Source organism: Micropterus dolomieu, linkage group LG18, assembly GCF_021292245.1.
Source record: "Micropterus dolomieu isolate WLL.071019.BEF.003 ecotype Adirondacks linkage group LG18, ASM2129224v1, whole genome shotgun sequence".
Classification (NCBI taxonomy): Eukaryota; Metazoa; Chordata; class Actinopteri; order Centrarchiformes; family Centrarchidae; genus Micropterus; species Micropterus dolomieu.
Window position 1 is genome coordinate 18,630,233 of NC_060167.1, and position 15,289 is coordinate 18,645,521.

At 38.8% G+C, this 15,289-nt stretch overlaps 3 protein-coding genes across 6 annotated transcripts in view; 2 read left to right on the forward strand and 1 right to left on the reverse strand.

Moving 5' to 3' along the window:
- epha2a (eph receptor A2 a) overlaps nucleotides 1–704 on the forward strand; it is a 13,514-nt gene extending 12,810 nt beyond the window's left edge. The window contains exon 18 of the mRNA XM_046028566.1: nucleotides 41–704. The gene's annotated coding sequence lies outside the window, so the exon portion shown is untranslated. The remainder of the gene's footprint in view (nucleotides 1–40) is intronic.
- An 8,401-nt stretch (nucleotides 705–9,105) lies between these two features.
- cplane2 (ciliogenesis and planar polarity effector 2) lies at nucleotides 9,106–12,730 on the forward strand. Of its 2 annotated transcripts, none has more exons than XM_046029336.1 (5): nucleotides 9,106–9,461; nucleotides 10,550–10,702; nucleotides 10,944–11,068; nucleotides 11,200–11,339; nucleotides 11,639–12,730. In XM_046029336.1, exons 1-5 carry the CDS (start codon nucleotides 9,332–9,334, stop codon nucleotides 11,859–11,861), a joined length of 771 nt encoding a protein of 256 aa, XP_045885292.1. In that variant the 5' UTR covers nucleotides 9,106–9,331; the 3' UTR covers nucleotides 11,862–12,730. The 2 variants fall into 2 exon arrangements, with proteins under 2 accessions (XP_045885292.1, XP_045885293.1); XM_046029337.1 differs by having other exon boundaries at nucleotides 11,254–11,339.
- Nucleotides 12,596–15,289, reverse strand: part of si:ch73-15b2.5 (rho guanine nucleotide exchange factor 19) — a 4,799-nt gene continuing 2,105 nt past the window's right edge. The window contains exons 6-13 of one of the 3 annotated variants that reach the window (XM_046029333.1): nucleotides 15,166–15,289; nucleotides 14,941–15,093; nucleotides 14,730–14,859; nucleotides 14,539–14,613; nucleotides 14,239–14,331; nucleotides 13,977–14,125; nucleotides 13,026–13,190; nucleotides 12,596–12,940 (exon numbers count right to left, since the gene is read on the reverse strand). The exon at nucleotides 15,166–15,289 is cut by the window's right edge and continues 1 nt beyond it. In XM_046029333.1, coding sequence (XP_045885289.1) covers nucleotides 12,880–12,940; nucleotides 13,026–13,190; nucleotides 13,977–14,125; nucleotides 14,239–14,331; nucleotides 14,539–14,613; nucleotides 14,730–14,859; nucleotides 14,941–15,093; nucleotides 15,166–15,289 — 950 coding nt within the window. In that variant the 3' untranslated portion in view covers nucleotides 12,596–12,879. Of the gene's footprint in view, nucleotides 12,952–13,025; nucleotides 13,191–13,976; nucleotides 14,126–14,238; nucleotides 14,332–14,538; nucleotides 14,614–14,729; nucleotides 14,860–14,940; nucleotides 15,094–15,165 lie in introns of all 3 variants that reach the window. The other 2 variants (XM_046029334.1, XM_046029335.1) reach the window with 2 other exon arrangements.

Genomic DNA, 15,289 nt, shown 5'->3' on the forward strand with positions numbered 1-15,289 from the left:
CCGACCTTGCCATTTCACTCATGGGCTGAAGTTTGGGGGGGGGGGGGTGAAATTGAGCTACGCTGCAGGTTTTTGTTTTTTTTCTGTGGCACGACTGATGAGGACCCCCAAAGCCACTCAGAAAGGACTGAGATTGAAAACACTTATGTACTTTATGATAACAGATGATGAATAATTTATCTTTATATTAAAAAAAGATGTTTTATATGTTGAACATAAACAAGTTAGGTGATGTAGTAAATAAGACAATTATAAAAGTAAGTGAAACATGTGAGACAATGTGGGAGTGCTTGGCTTACATTTACTGAAAGACTGAAATATTTTATGCTCTTTAATATTAAGGGCTTTTATTATTATTTTTTTTTTTATTCCAAGCACTCCCTTTATCCTGCATTTTCTGAATCCTTAAATCTGTTTTTCTACACTGTCTGTGATCAATGACACTTATTTTTAAATTTGGAATGATTATTCCGCTCAGGGCAAAGAATCACACATTCTTATGTTTTGTAGTTAGTCTCTGAATCACATGATGCATTTTCCTAAAGTTATTTGTTTACATCATGTCTTAATGCAACTGTCCATTTGTATTTAATATTTATTTTATATTTATGCAGTTTGTTACATGAGAAATGACTTACTGGCGCATGATTGGCAGGCAGTGTATTTTTGTGTTTAAATAAAATAAGTGTTGACTTGTGACTGGATCTTTCTTTCTCTTTCTATGTAGTCAACATTTATTTGTATCAAATTTGTAAAACTACTGGATGGATTGCCATGGACTTTTGAACCAACATTCATGTTCCCCAGAGGATTAATCCTACTGACTTTTCCTGTGGCGCCACCAGCAGGTTGACATTTTGGTTTAGTAGTGAAATGTCTTGTCAACTTGACGATGACTTTGCGCTGGATTGCTATGTAAATTGGTGCCGACATTCACAGACTTTGGAGATTCCCTGACTTTTCATCTAGCACAATCTTTAGATCTGAAGTTCCTTTTGTCCAATACTTTCATTTAAGACTAAATATCTTTCAAAATTAAAGACATTCCCATCAGCCTCAGCTATACTTTAGGCTTATTATCAACTATTATGTTATCGCATGAAGCTAGGATGGTAAAGGTGGTAAACAGGGATAAAACAATGATGTTTAAGATATACAGAAATGATAGAAGCAATACATATAACAAATTTTCCAGCCTAAACTGTATTTCTTACATCTCTAATTTTTTCACATCTTAGCTCACCCAAAACAAGTGACTTTTCTGCTTACATCATCCTCACACAAGTAAACTATGCAATACTGCCACATGTATCTCTTAACATGATAAACTCAGGGTAGTTGATACAGACCTTTCTTCTTAGACCACCCTCTGAAGTTTTAGTTCATTCACTTAACCAGTACTGGTGAATATCAAAAACAAATCGACATCAACTTTTATCTTTGAACTTTCTTTACAATTTGCACTACAACCTCACAGTGCTTTTTTCGGATGATGCTTGTAATCCAGATGGAGTTGATTAACCTCGGTGACTTTGCCAAGGTGAAGTAGAATGTAACACCTACACACAACTGTGCTACATCATTTCACACGTGTCACTCAAGCCATGTTAAATTACGCTCTGTAGGGTTTTTGCTGGACTTTCATTAGGATAGTGTCATTTTTTAGTGACAAATCCTACTGACATAGCCTTAAAAATACCAATGACATTATAATCTTGATCTAAAAGCTACTTATGTGTCATATGGTCACTTTATTGGCTTTATTATGTATATATCATTATTAATGCAATTATCATTATCAGATAATTATAGGTTATTAATTCACACAGAAACATCTCCACACCCTTTCTCACACACATGCACAAAGATTCATATGCTCCCATTTCGGGGTGAGGCTAGAAATTTTGAACCCAATGACAACAGTTCACCAACAGTTCTGACACACTGAATGTCTACAGTCCGTGTCATTTTCCAGTCCAGCTGAATCACTCAGGAACAAGCACTCAGTGCACTATAAAAGACCCATATATAGTGGCACTTTCATCATACACAAGGGGACAGCTCACCAGATTAGAATGACCCCTCTTGGATCCGTCCTGTAGATGCAGACGGCTACATAGAAACAATCCATTTCCTCAGCCGTTATGGAGAAAGGTCAAGGTATCTTCTCTGAAGTGTCAGGATCACTACTGCAGAGGAGCGGTGGAGAAAATAAATTTACAGGTCAGATATACAATGATTCACAGATACTCTGTTTTTCGTTTACACAGCAAGTTAAATCAGATATTTTATAAAATCAGTAAATGTTAGAAACCAGATGACTAGACAGTGTAAGTTAGTCATGAAGACTTCTGACTTCTTTCAGGCCATTCGCATCCTACGGGGAAGATCCAGGTAATTGGAGACATTTTTCAGTTCACAGTCGATGTGAGTGAATTTTCTCCAGAGGATGTTGTCATCATATCTTCCAACAACCTGATACAGGTGCATGCTGAGAAGGTGAGCCATGCAGTCAGCCTGGTTTAGACAATGACAGGTGTAAGCTGTAATAGGATCCACAAAAGAATAAAGAAGCCTGCTGTTTTCTGAATTAGGCCTTAGGGGAATCATACTTAAGGTAATTTGAAAAAAACAATTATTTTGAGGTTTGGCTGTATTCTTTGTAGCCTACATGAATGCAGATGACGTTAATATCAACATATAAGTGAATACTCAAGTTATATTAATTGTTTAAATCTGATGGATTACTGGAGCTGGATTACAGAACATCTTAAAGTTTTAAATAATTTTCATGTAACCATGTAACTTTTCATGTAAAAATTCAGTTATGATAATTTTTGTTCATTTAACAGAACATTCAATTACACAAACAAACTGATCATTCAGTTCAATCAACCTGATATTATGTGCATGGTTAATTGTCAGAAAAGCATGCTGTCACTCCAGTGTTGCTGTTTGGCCTGTGGATTGATCAACTGTGAAATAAAAGTGTTCTCATGTGGAATGAGAGTAATAATGTTTCTTATCCTAAAAATCTAATAATAAATTATACCACTGCATGCATCTCTGTATATGTATTTAAGAAATAAAAGTTGCATGTGTCTCTAAATCTAAAAAGTCTTTATTGGCTTGACAAGATGAAACTGTAATTTAAAATAACTGAAGGATTAGGGATAGGGCAAGGAAAATGTGTAAAATTAAATAATATAAGTGTATAAAATAAGTGTAACTTTTCCACAGTAGTCATTTCTGCCCTCCTTCTGTTCTCACACCTTATGCTCTTGTTATGCAGCTGGCAGAAGACGGCACTGTCACAAACACTTTGTCCCAACAATGCAATCTACCATCGAATGTGGACCCCACATCTGTGACCATGGCCATGGAGAGCAGTGGGGTCCTGACTGTTAGAGCTCACAGGCTACTTTAAGTGCTCCTCTCTGCATGCTGTATTTCAACCATAGACTGCTCAACCTATGATTTCAACGATGGAGTTTACCGACATCTGCCGGTGGCGAGAGGAATTAACAATGCACCATTCGTGTCTGTCGAAAATATGAGAAACCCCAATGCAGTGCACTTGAACGAACCTGGAAACATTGCTGTAAAGTTTTTAAAAGTGTGGTTTTCTATGATAGTCTTGTTAACGTGATGTGACATTTAAGGCGGCACAGAAACCTGTAAATGATTGTTTAAATAAATGTACACAAATCTTGTGAAACTTCATTAGCACGTCTGCTGCAACTCTGTCTAAAGTGTACTCACAACCGTGACTGCTTTTCACATTAGGCCAGATAAAAGCTGCAACACCACAAACTACAGGGACTGACAGAAATGACGTCAGTTTGCTGTTTCTCTGAACTGGTTGTTGCAGATATTTATTGAAATTATAAACCAAAAAAATCAGGGTTAAATGTATAAAAAGACAAAAAAAACCTACATAAATAAGTGGATTCAAAATAAAATATCAACTCTCCAAAAGAAATACGTCAAACACATAGTTAGTCTTGATTGCCTTCTCGTTTCTTAACGTTTTTAATCGTGGTACTATACTGATAGCCTACAGTTCTTGGAGAAAGTGAACTGAACAACTGAACAAAAAATACATCTTTTTCCTTCTCGTTTCTTTTTCAAAACATATAAGAATGTCTTTTTCCTGAAGTTGAAATGTTTGTCCAGTTTTCCTTTTTATATAAAGTTCAACATCCAACCAAAAAATTCTACAGTATATACTTTGATAAAACAAATGACTAATTGATACTTGACAGAAAGTGCAAGAATACTCAATATTTATTCTAAATATCTCAAACGTCTTTTTTACTGGATATATAGGATGTAATATCGTAAAGGAAACCTCTTTTCCTTTGTTGATGAGACAGAATTTGTCTACAGTAAGCCACATTTTCTGCCAATTGATTTCTCCATAAAGTGAAGTCCAAGAGTCTGTCTGGAGACAGAGTTATACCTTGTATGCAGTTCCTGATGTGTTTATTTAAACATTTATTTTTAGTAATGTAAATTTATCCAAGGAATTTAATACTATTAATTGGTTGGATCCTTGAGACCAGCTGAACCCCTAAGAAGTTGCAGCACACTCTTTGGCAAAAACCACTGCATATTATATATTATATATCATAGAGGAATTCTTCATACATTAGTAACTGACCATCAGCACTGACAAGCTGTTTAACTAATACAATTAGTGATTTATTTTTTTATTGAATATTCTTGTTGTTCCAAATGTAGTAATTAGTTGGTGAAAAAATATGCTTGTAAATTAACTTCAGTTGTTTGTACATTGTTATAACAAAACTAAAAAGAGGAAGTTAATGAGGATGCAGCCCTATTGGCCAACCAAGCATTAATATCACAGATAATCGACTTAACGTAACACCTTCCCTTAAGTAAGGCTGAGATCACAATAGGAACAAGAAACAAGTCTGGCAAGGGACACCAGGAAGACTTTTCAACAATAATGTTAAAATCATGTTGGTGTGAGAGATTGTAACAGCTAAGTTATAATTGGCAAGGAAGGGAGCTAAATTAACAATAAAAGAAGCAAAACATTAACTATATTACATCAGGGTGTTTGCACAATAAGGTTTTCAGTCTGCAGACAACTATTTCTTTGACAACCGCTGCCAGATGGCGCTGCCGCTGTTTTGGACTGAAAACGCCAATGGGACAACATCAGACTAAACACACAGACACATAAGGCACAGCACAGATGCTACAGGACAATGACTGCGAAAGAGAATTCAAAGTGGACGAACAGAAAGCAATGTTCAACAATGAATCTATGAACTGTAAAATTGTTGATTTGATTAAATTGTTATGTCTTCTGGATAAATATCATATTCATAAAGCATAATGAATAAAATTATTTCAGAGATAAATTATTTTTGTCTGTAAAGCAGACTATGGCAGGAGGACACACCACTTTGTTATAAGGTGGTGAATAATGATAACAATCTAAACATCAAAGCATCCGCTCCCCCACATTCTGTAGAGTCAACATTGCTTATGTTAAAAAATATAAGGCCTACTGCTGAACCTAATAGACTACTGTCTTTACTTACAAATACCGGCTGGGAAACTTGTCTATTATAGAATAACCCAGTTCACTTTATTCTTACCTGTCTTACTTACTTGTAGTGAGAAATCTAATGAAATCTTTTAACTTCCCCATCCCCTGTGAAAAAAATCCTGGTTAGATTTATTAGAGCAAGTTAGAAACCTCTTTAAAAGTTATAATAATAGTTCTAGAGTTCATGTAATTATTAACACCTTAAACTGACCTTTGCACCAGACCAACTATGTAGTTTGTAGAGGTATCACCTTTATACCTACCTGCAATGCCATTATTGAATTTGTGAATTTTTTTGAATGCTAAAAGATGACTTGATCCAAAATCAGCCTTGAAAAAAGCTTGACACTAAATAGTCTGCCTTTAGGCTGAACTTTCCCTTTCTGTTTTAAAATGAATGTAGCCCTACCCTTTGGTTTGTTTCTTCCTATTCCTCTCAGCCATTCTTGTTCATTTTAATATTGAAATTGTCATGTAGCCAACAAGTTAAATGAATGAACAAATAAAGGCATACTATCTTTACAGGTGTGCCAAATGGGTGTAGAATCTCAGGAATGCATCTTTGATGGAGATGAGCTGGTTGTGGCTCCATAACAGCTTCAGGGTGTGCAGTGCACATTTTCACCACAGCCAGTTCAAGAGACCATTTAATTTGTATGTATATACTGAAAAAATATCACGGTCAAATTGAAATTGCTTTCAGAAAAATCATAAACATGCTTAATACTTGATTTTGGGGCAATATATTTATCTATTTTCTATTGATCTTGTAGCCATGCAGGATTGAAATGGAGTGCTAATGCCCTGAACCCACCACCCCCACTGAATATGGAGTTATGGAGAAAGCCACCAAAGAAGTGTCAAGAGTTACCACCATAGAAACGTAAGATTCTCATTGTATAAATACAGGGAGACTTTGAGATGTCAGTCACAGCATCCCTTTTAGAGTGGAAGCTTAGTCACTATCATTCCATGTCATAGTGTTAAGTCATAGTAATACCTTGTTGTTTTAATCTAAAGTGATTTTTTGTTTTACATGCAGTCATGTTGTTCACCTTTCAAATGCAGGCTCATCCACTGCAGTCCGTGTTCAACAACCTATTGGTTCAGAGACAGATACAACTGCACCTGATGCTGCCCTTGGAGGATCTTCAGTGGCTCTGACACCACCGTTTGGCGCCAACGTCATTGACAACAGACCTCGACGCTGCTGCCTAGGAAAGTGCCCTGAAGATGAAGATCAGGAGTCTGACGTCACAGGTGTGCAAGCTGAAGGCAAAAGTGAGAGATCTGAACCGGCTAAAGAAGACGAGCAAGGCAGGTGTTAATAAGGAGTCAGTGATGAAGCAGTTGAAGAAACTCTTACCAGCCAAAGCCTATGCTTTTGTGGGTACACAGATGTGTATGGTTCAGCGCAAGGCTCAAGGAGAAAGCTTTCTTCTTGGCTATGCTACATACCAGTCCAAAGTGTTACAGGCTACTGTTCAGAGTGTTTTCTATGCCATCTGTCCGCACAGTGCAGAAGCTTATGAAGTCCATTGATTTAAAACCTGTTTTCAACCAAAATATTCTTGCCAACATGAAGAAGGCTATGGAGACCACAGAGACCGTGGATAAGGTATGTGCCATCATTACTGATGAAATGTCTGTTAAACAGGCAGTCCACTATGATGAGTTTGCTGAGAGGATTAATGGTTTTGAAGATTTTGGTAAAGACCAGCGTACTTCACATGTTGCCTGCCATGCATCTGCATTCATGGTAAGTGGGCTGCTCCAGGAGTGGAAGCAACTCTTCGGATACTGCTTCACTAATGGGCCCATACCCAGCTTCAGGCATTGCTGCTTAAGGCAGTTTGTGAGCTAAAGAAGGCTGGGATGGAGTGCTTATTCTTAAGCTGTGACCAGGGTGCTGGTAACCGTTAGCCATACTTCGAAGTAGATGATATCAGAGTGTTCTGCCCGTGGGATCCGCCACATCTTATCAGGGAAATATGCAACAACTGGCGCAGCAGCGAGTTCACACTGGATGGTAACAAAATCGCCTGGGCTATCCTGGAGGATCTGTATACTTATGACGCCAAACAGAACATCCGATTGTGTTGCCACCTTACTAAGAAGCATGTGAATCTCACCCCCTTTGCTTCCATGAGATTTATGTTTGCTTTTCAGAGCCACTCAGTTGCTGTGGGGAAAAAGACCTTGGCACAGGTAAAGCAGCTCACTGGTCAGGTGCAGAGGAACTACATGGCAGCTGCTGAATTCTGTGAAAACTGTGATGGCATCTTCAACTGCTTCAGCTCCAAGCAGCTTAAGGATTCCCATGAGCTGAAGTCTGTCCCCTAAACTTGATATCCAGTGTCTTGCATTTGGGCTCTCTCCTGCTTTGCATTCATCAAACCCCTGACAAGCTGTCACAGCCTACCACGAGCTGAAGACATACACATTTCAAAGTAATGTTTTTTAGTATAACAGATGTGTAAAACAGGGAAGGCAGCGGTTAGAAACACCATAGAATCCGTCTCAAAGTCAATTGGAGTATGTATGATGGTGGTGGTGATGCTGCTGGTGGAGAAACCTGTTCCCATCTGGCGCTCTTGGGGGCTCTGGAGATAACTAAAAGGCAAACTGGTGGAAGACACATTGTTACTGCATTGACCATCTAATGTAATTTTACATATTGAAAAAAATCATACATTATGATGCTAATTCTGCAAGCGGAGAAAAGTGGTGGTGTAACAGTACCTTTCCTAAGTACTGTGAGGTAATTGTACATTACTTAAGTGTTTCAAATTTATACAACTCTAAACTTTTACTCCCATTCATCTCAGAGAAAAATAAACTTTTTCCTTCACTACATTTGCCTACTAGTTACTTTTCAACACCCTTCTTGTCCTGTAATAACCATATATCTCCTGATTTGGTGAGAGTTTCATAAACTGAAGGATGAAGTGATCTTTACGGGCTGAGAAAATTCTCCTACTTCTTAAACTAAATAAAGTATTTATCCCCCCGGCCCCCTACTTGGATTAGCTGGAAAATGCATCGTCACAAAATTTGAAACAGGGTTGTTTTTCTGAGCTCATGTTACTTTTACTTTTCATACTTTAAATACATTTTGCTGATAATAAATACTTTTATGGTTAAGTAAAGTTTCGAAACTACTTTTAATTGTAGTGGAGAATTTTCACTGTGTACTTTTACTTCAGCAAAGGATCTGAATAATTTTCCCACCGCTGTATTTTATGTCATGTCTTTCAATTTGGAACTCTCAGATTTTGTAAATCTGTATCCATGATTTATAGGTTTGTGTTGTTTAACAACTGATACTCTGAATCAATGGTTTACAAATTTCTGTTATTTGTTATAATAGTATGCATATTTATCTTTTTTCATTGTTCAACACCAGCCATTCTTTGTTCTCGAGTCGTAGTAGGTGGCGGTACTGCACGTCTAAGCTAGTTTGCAAACCGACAATGAAACCAGAAGAAGAAGTGACGTCACGTATCTATGGCGGTCGTCAAGACACGATTTAGTTTACGGAAGTTTCTATCAGGTGGCTTTATACATCCATTGTGGCTGCACTTTGAGGCTTAAATGACATTCGCTGACTGCAGTTGTTATAATTAAAGAGCTTTATTGTTAGAAAACACTGTTTGCAATAGTTTGAACAGTGTGCTGCCGCCTTCTGTAGGTTCTACGGTCTACCTTACTGTGCTGAGAGAGTTAAGTACTAGCTAGCTGAGCAGAATGACCAGCGATAACAACATGGCACAAGTTCCTCCTCCCGGATCAGTCGTAGTAGCTGACTGGCATCGATGCAAAGACAGCAAAGAATATTTCAGCAAAATTCTACACAAGAAAAGACGCAAAAACTTCGGTATGATAAATAAACCGTACCATTTTGGTTGAATTATACAATGGTTTGATTATACAGCATAGTATTTCACTAAATTTGTACTATAGTCAATATTTGTGACTAAGAAACGTTCACATGCTACCACTTTACAGACTTAACCGGAGACATTTGATCATAATTTGAGCTTTCAGTGAGAAGCAGTCACAGAAAGTGGCTGAGAGATAAATGTGCATTTCAAATTATTAATAAACAAAGGCGTATTAGTAGGTTTTAAAAATAATTACGAGGAGGGGGGTAATATTCCGGGGTGGGGGGGAAATCATCTATTTCTGAGATTAAAGTAATACATTTGCGACAACAATCTCGGGAAATTCTACTTATCAGACGTGCTTGTCCTCTTGGCTCTGTGCTCTATTATTAGCAGGATATGCACATGTTAATAACAACAACCGTCATATATAAACTACTTTTACCAACCACGAGAGACTGCCTTCTGTTCAAAACCCAAAAGCAAAATAAATTGGAAGATCTGCAGACATAAATGATTAAGATGCTTTCGAGTGGCTTTCTTGCAGTCCCTCATATCTTGCCCGACTGTCTGAAAGCTCCACCTCTTACGTCTGCACCGCTCTTTCCTTGTATTATCAATGACTTTCACAAGTTTTCTTGTAAATGTACGACTTTAATCTCGGATATTCGGGAATTATTTTTTTCTCTCGGAATATTACCCCCTCCTCCAGATGTATTTTTTATTTACTTATCTACAATGGCCGTCATAAATGTACATTATTAAAAAAATATTTATATAAAGTCAACCTCCCAGGACAGGATATTGTTTGTGGAGCAGAAAGAAATGACGTTGGCTTTGTCATTATAGCCTATAGATGTAGAGTCTTGGTAGCATTTGTAAACACCTTTATGAGGCTATGCAAATATTGTATTATGACTTGTGTTTGAGTTTGTGTAAAGGGGAAACAGAACAATGTTAAAAGACAGTTGCATGTTACAAGCCTGACTCAATTTTTTTTTACTGGACAATCAAGATGCAAATCACAAAACAAAACAAAAAAAATGACATAACATGGTCCACTAAAAACTTGTTTAACCAGGTCTGTTGGAGTCTCCTGTGATGCCCCCACATGTAGCTGTGGACACAGTTCATTATAAGATCTTCATCTCTGGCAAGAGTGGGGTCGGGAAAACTGCTCTTGCTGCACGTCTTGCAGGCAGGAATATTCCTCACATACACTATGAAACCACAGGTACGTCGCTGCTCTACACTGACGAGGCATGTTAGGCTGATAGCAACAGTCGAAACAGCTTCTCCTTATATTAATTAGCTTGTAGGGTTTCTCTAGTAGAGGCAACATACCAGAACTGTAGATTATAAACCAGAGAAGTGAGTTCATTGTGCAAAACTGACCATTTTCTGACTTTGAATAGATTCTGTTGTTTTGAAAGTAGTTTGTACAATTAAAAACCTATTATCTTTTGTTGTTTAAGGTATTGAGACGACAGTGGTGTATTGGCCAGTGAAGCTGACAGAAGGCGGCAGGGTGCTTTTCTTCCGTCTGCAGCTGTGGGACTGTGGAGAGAATGCATTGCGTAGATTTGACCATTTGCTCCCAGTATGTATAAAATCTAAAGTATTTTCACACAGAAGGACTACACTCACATTGTTTTAGATTTTTAAAAAAATATATGCCCTTTACACCATCACACCAGATGTTTTGTCAAATTACCGTTCCCTGTCCTCCAGTCCTGTAAGGAGCAAGTGGACGCTGTCCTGTTCCTGTTCTCTTTCACCGACAGGACATCCTTTGATGATCTGTCCAGTCAAGTCACCAAATGGAGCGGGACATCTGTGGGTCGAGTTGTGAAATTGGTTGTTGGCACCAAGTATCCTTTTGCGTTTGTTTTAAAACTTGCATGTTGACTTCCAGTTTCAGTCGAGGGCTTAGCCTAAATCCCAAAACTCAACATACATACATCTCTGGTATTTACATACATACTGAGCCACTCAGCTGGATGTGAAATGGGATATGGCACTCAAACACTTCACACGTGCTATGTTATTCCATAAGATAAGAAAAATATTTAGCTTTGATTTGTTAAAGTTTTTGTCATCAGTTAATTCAATACACATGAGCGTATGACTAACTTTGGCTAAGGACACTTGTCCTTAATGTTTGCTTCAGATTTGACCTTTTCATGCACTGTGATGTGGCAGAGAGAGACGTGAGGGACTTCCAGGAGATGTGGAGCTTGCCGGTGCTGCGTATGGGCGGGGAGGTCAGTGATGGGCTTGGTGACGTAGCTCCCCTTCTTAACTGCCTGGCAGAGAACCTGTGGCATCAGGACTGTGTTACGGCCGGATCCGCCCGCCCCCATTCACAGCAGGAGACAGTGACTCTACTTTAATACATGAACATGATTAAGAGGTAGTTGAGGTGAACATGACTCCAGGTAAGGTCAGTCCCTGGGTGTCTGCCTGTGAGGGATTGTAGTTAGTAGCTGATCTGGGAGAGCTTCAGATTCCTGCCTCAGCTGTTGAAGGGGGAAGAAAAGAAAAGAAAAACAAAAGGGGAGCATGCCTTCTAATGCGAGAACCACTGCGGTCAAGATTGATTATTCTGAAGTCTCTTAAACCCTCCCATCTTTTGTCAGCAGGGTGTTGTACAGTAGCATCGCCAGGATGCGAAATCAGGATTTGTCTGGTACTGGTCTCTACATAGCTTTTCATGGTCCAAAGTATTCTGTATTTTGAGTGTTCGCTGGATGAATTGACCAGCGAGTGCCGTTGCCCACCATGTACACAATCGTGTATAGATATATTTTTATTATTTACTACTTCTATTCAGTTAAATGAGCATGGGTTCCAATAAACTCAATACTGGTGATTGTAAGTATTGTGTTAATTGAATGCAGAGGCTTGTTCTTAATGCTATTAAGTGCCTGTAGTTAAGTACATAATTTGCAGTCCACCCCAATACCTCCTCACTTTGCATCATCAATGACCTGTTTGGGACACTCCCTTTTCCAAAATTTCTCAATTACATTTAGTATCTCAGAAAAACCAACACTCAAAACATTATTCGCTTACAGGTATTGTCTACAATATTTTGTCATCATTTCACATTAAGACCTCAGGCTGATAAGTATTGTTACATCTTTATTCATTGTCATTTTTGATCTGATAAGGTCAGAAAGTCTTATTAGAAATTTAAAAGATGCCTGTAAAATACAAAAAACCCTATTCCCAATAAAAACCAAAAGTCAGTTGTGATACATTCAGTGCATATTTAAATGCTTCATGTTGTACTCTAGAGTGCCATTATCAAAAACGTGTAAGTGCAAGTTAAGAAATCTTAAGCGTGAACAAGAAATATATTTTTGGTGAAAGTAAAACACAATAGCACCGAAGTTTGATGTAGGAGATCTAAAAAGCAAAGAACCATGTTTCCATCACTGTTTGGAGGACAGTGCCTTCATCCATGCCTCTTTATCCGACCTACAGTAAAAGACAGGAATCAGATGGATGACATGCTGCTAAGAGATGTATTACTACAGAGACTCCACTCATACCTTGTGTGTGTAACAAGTATCATGGCGGTCGGTTGTCTGGTTTGACTTCGAGAGAGATGTAACAGGAAGGAGTCTGGAGGGAGACCTAGGGCCTCAGTCTTCAGATGCCCCAGGTGCACATGTGCGGGGAATTCAGCATGATCCACAACTGTGAACCTCTGATCCCTGACAGACAAATGATTCGATAAGCTGAGGCGATCATGATTTTACTTAGTAACTGACCCTTCGCTAAGTCCGACAAGCTGTCAGCGCTGCCACCGTCTATTGCTGCACTCCCCGGAGAACTATTGTCAGATTTGTTGGAAAAAGCGATCTCAGAAAGCAGACAGTTTCAGCTGCATTATACATTTGAAGGTTGTCTTCAGGCTGTCAAACTGACTCAAAAGGACGTGGAACCGCCCCCCCAAAAGATAGACGCTAAAGCCTACCAATCACACAGTACAAGTGAACCACCGTATCCTGACGATTGAGACAAAAGACAACGATATGAAGGATCAGTGTTCCTGTAAAGCTAGGTAGGCCTCTATTCATTAAAAAGCAGAACAGTAGGGCTTTATTAAGTTATATTTCAGTAGGAAACATAGCTAACATTACATTAGGAACAACCCACAGCCGAAATTGCTGAATTTTAAGTTTTGGAAAGAATAAAATCACACTATCAACCTCTCTGGGTAGCGACTGTAACAAGTGCCCCAGGAACAGTGTTTGACCACATCTTAGAGAAATACAGCGAAAAAAAAAAAATTATATATATATATATATGTGTGTGTAAATTATCTCTAGAAAACGACTCCTTTTGCATTAGAGTGAATGGTGCGCATCCATGAAAGTGTCGGACCTCAGTTAGAGGGAGTCCTATACTGCGCTGTGATTGGTCAGCTTTGTATTCGGGGCGTGGCTTAGCGAAGGGTCAATTGCAACAATTTTGGCAAGAATGAGTTTGTCAAGTACTTTTTCGAGGATATGATCAAAAGGTCGTTGAAGAGGTGGAGGTAGACGCTGATGAATGACAGTCTTGAGCTGTGAGCTGCCTCCACAGTCAGCTGTCTCATGGCACCCTGGTGCACCAGAAAACGCCCACTTACGACCAGAGGAAACGACTGCATGGAGGAAAAGGCGGTCAGTCAGAATATAGTCCCATCTGCAGGTTACATAACAGAATCGAGTCATAAAGACTGTTAGAAATCTTCTAGTGAGAGGAGAGAAACTTCACCTTAACTTTACCAAAATCCAGCAGCATTTTCAGGCAGAGCAGCTCCTCAATTTGTTTCAATTTCCGAACCCTCTTGTCACACTCCATCACTATCTGTTTAGGACATAGTGATACATTTAAAATATATATAAAATAAACACATTATTCAGAGTTGACTTTCTAAGCCATTTGTATGCCCAGTTTTCTTCTTTAAAAGCTACTCACTAGAATACTCCCTTCCAATAACTTTCTCACGACCCTGTTCAGTTCGTCTCAGCATGAATGTACTTACCTGAACACACAAGAGTGAGACAGTTTTACCTCATGGATGGCTTCTATTGCTCTTTCAAGATTTAAAATTGAGTGGGAGCCTGGGTCCGTCAGTTTCAGGATGCTCTGAAACAAAGGGAAACCAAACAAACCATAGTTGACTTCTGAAACTTGTCATGCAAAGTTAGAAATCTATATACTGTATATAGTAGGACAGGAGCATATTCAAATCAGATGCCTACCTCTAGGATGAGTTTAATACGAGTAATTCTCTGGAAGGGAAGGACCAGGAATGACTTGAGGCTTTGTCTTTGACACACTGGGTCACTCTCAAGCTTCTTAACTGAAGATAGAAAGTTTCTGTTCTGCTGCCTTGAACAAAAAAGGAGAGATGTGATTGAAAAGGTCTAATGAAGAGTTGGAGCGCCACCAACTTCAGAACTGAAAACTTACAGCAGCTGGGTGACAAGGGTCTCTTGGTACTTCATGTTAGTCACATATGGCACATAGAGGCTGTGAAACTCTGGGCAGTGCTGGAGCACAACGTCTCCAACCTGAGATATTAACGCGCACTCCCCCAGGCGAATTTCCAGATCCATAAGAAACCTACAGGAGACGCCAGCTCAGCATAAACCCCAACACAACCAGTTCAAATTATTTATTTAGGGGAGCTCTCACTTCTGACTGGCTGCCATCAAGTGGCGAATGTTGGAGAACAAAATGTGATGCTCCCTTTGAGACAGAGTCCGTTTCAGTGGCGTCGACGCATAGAAATGATCAACAGCAACTCCGAGGCTCCTTA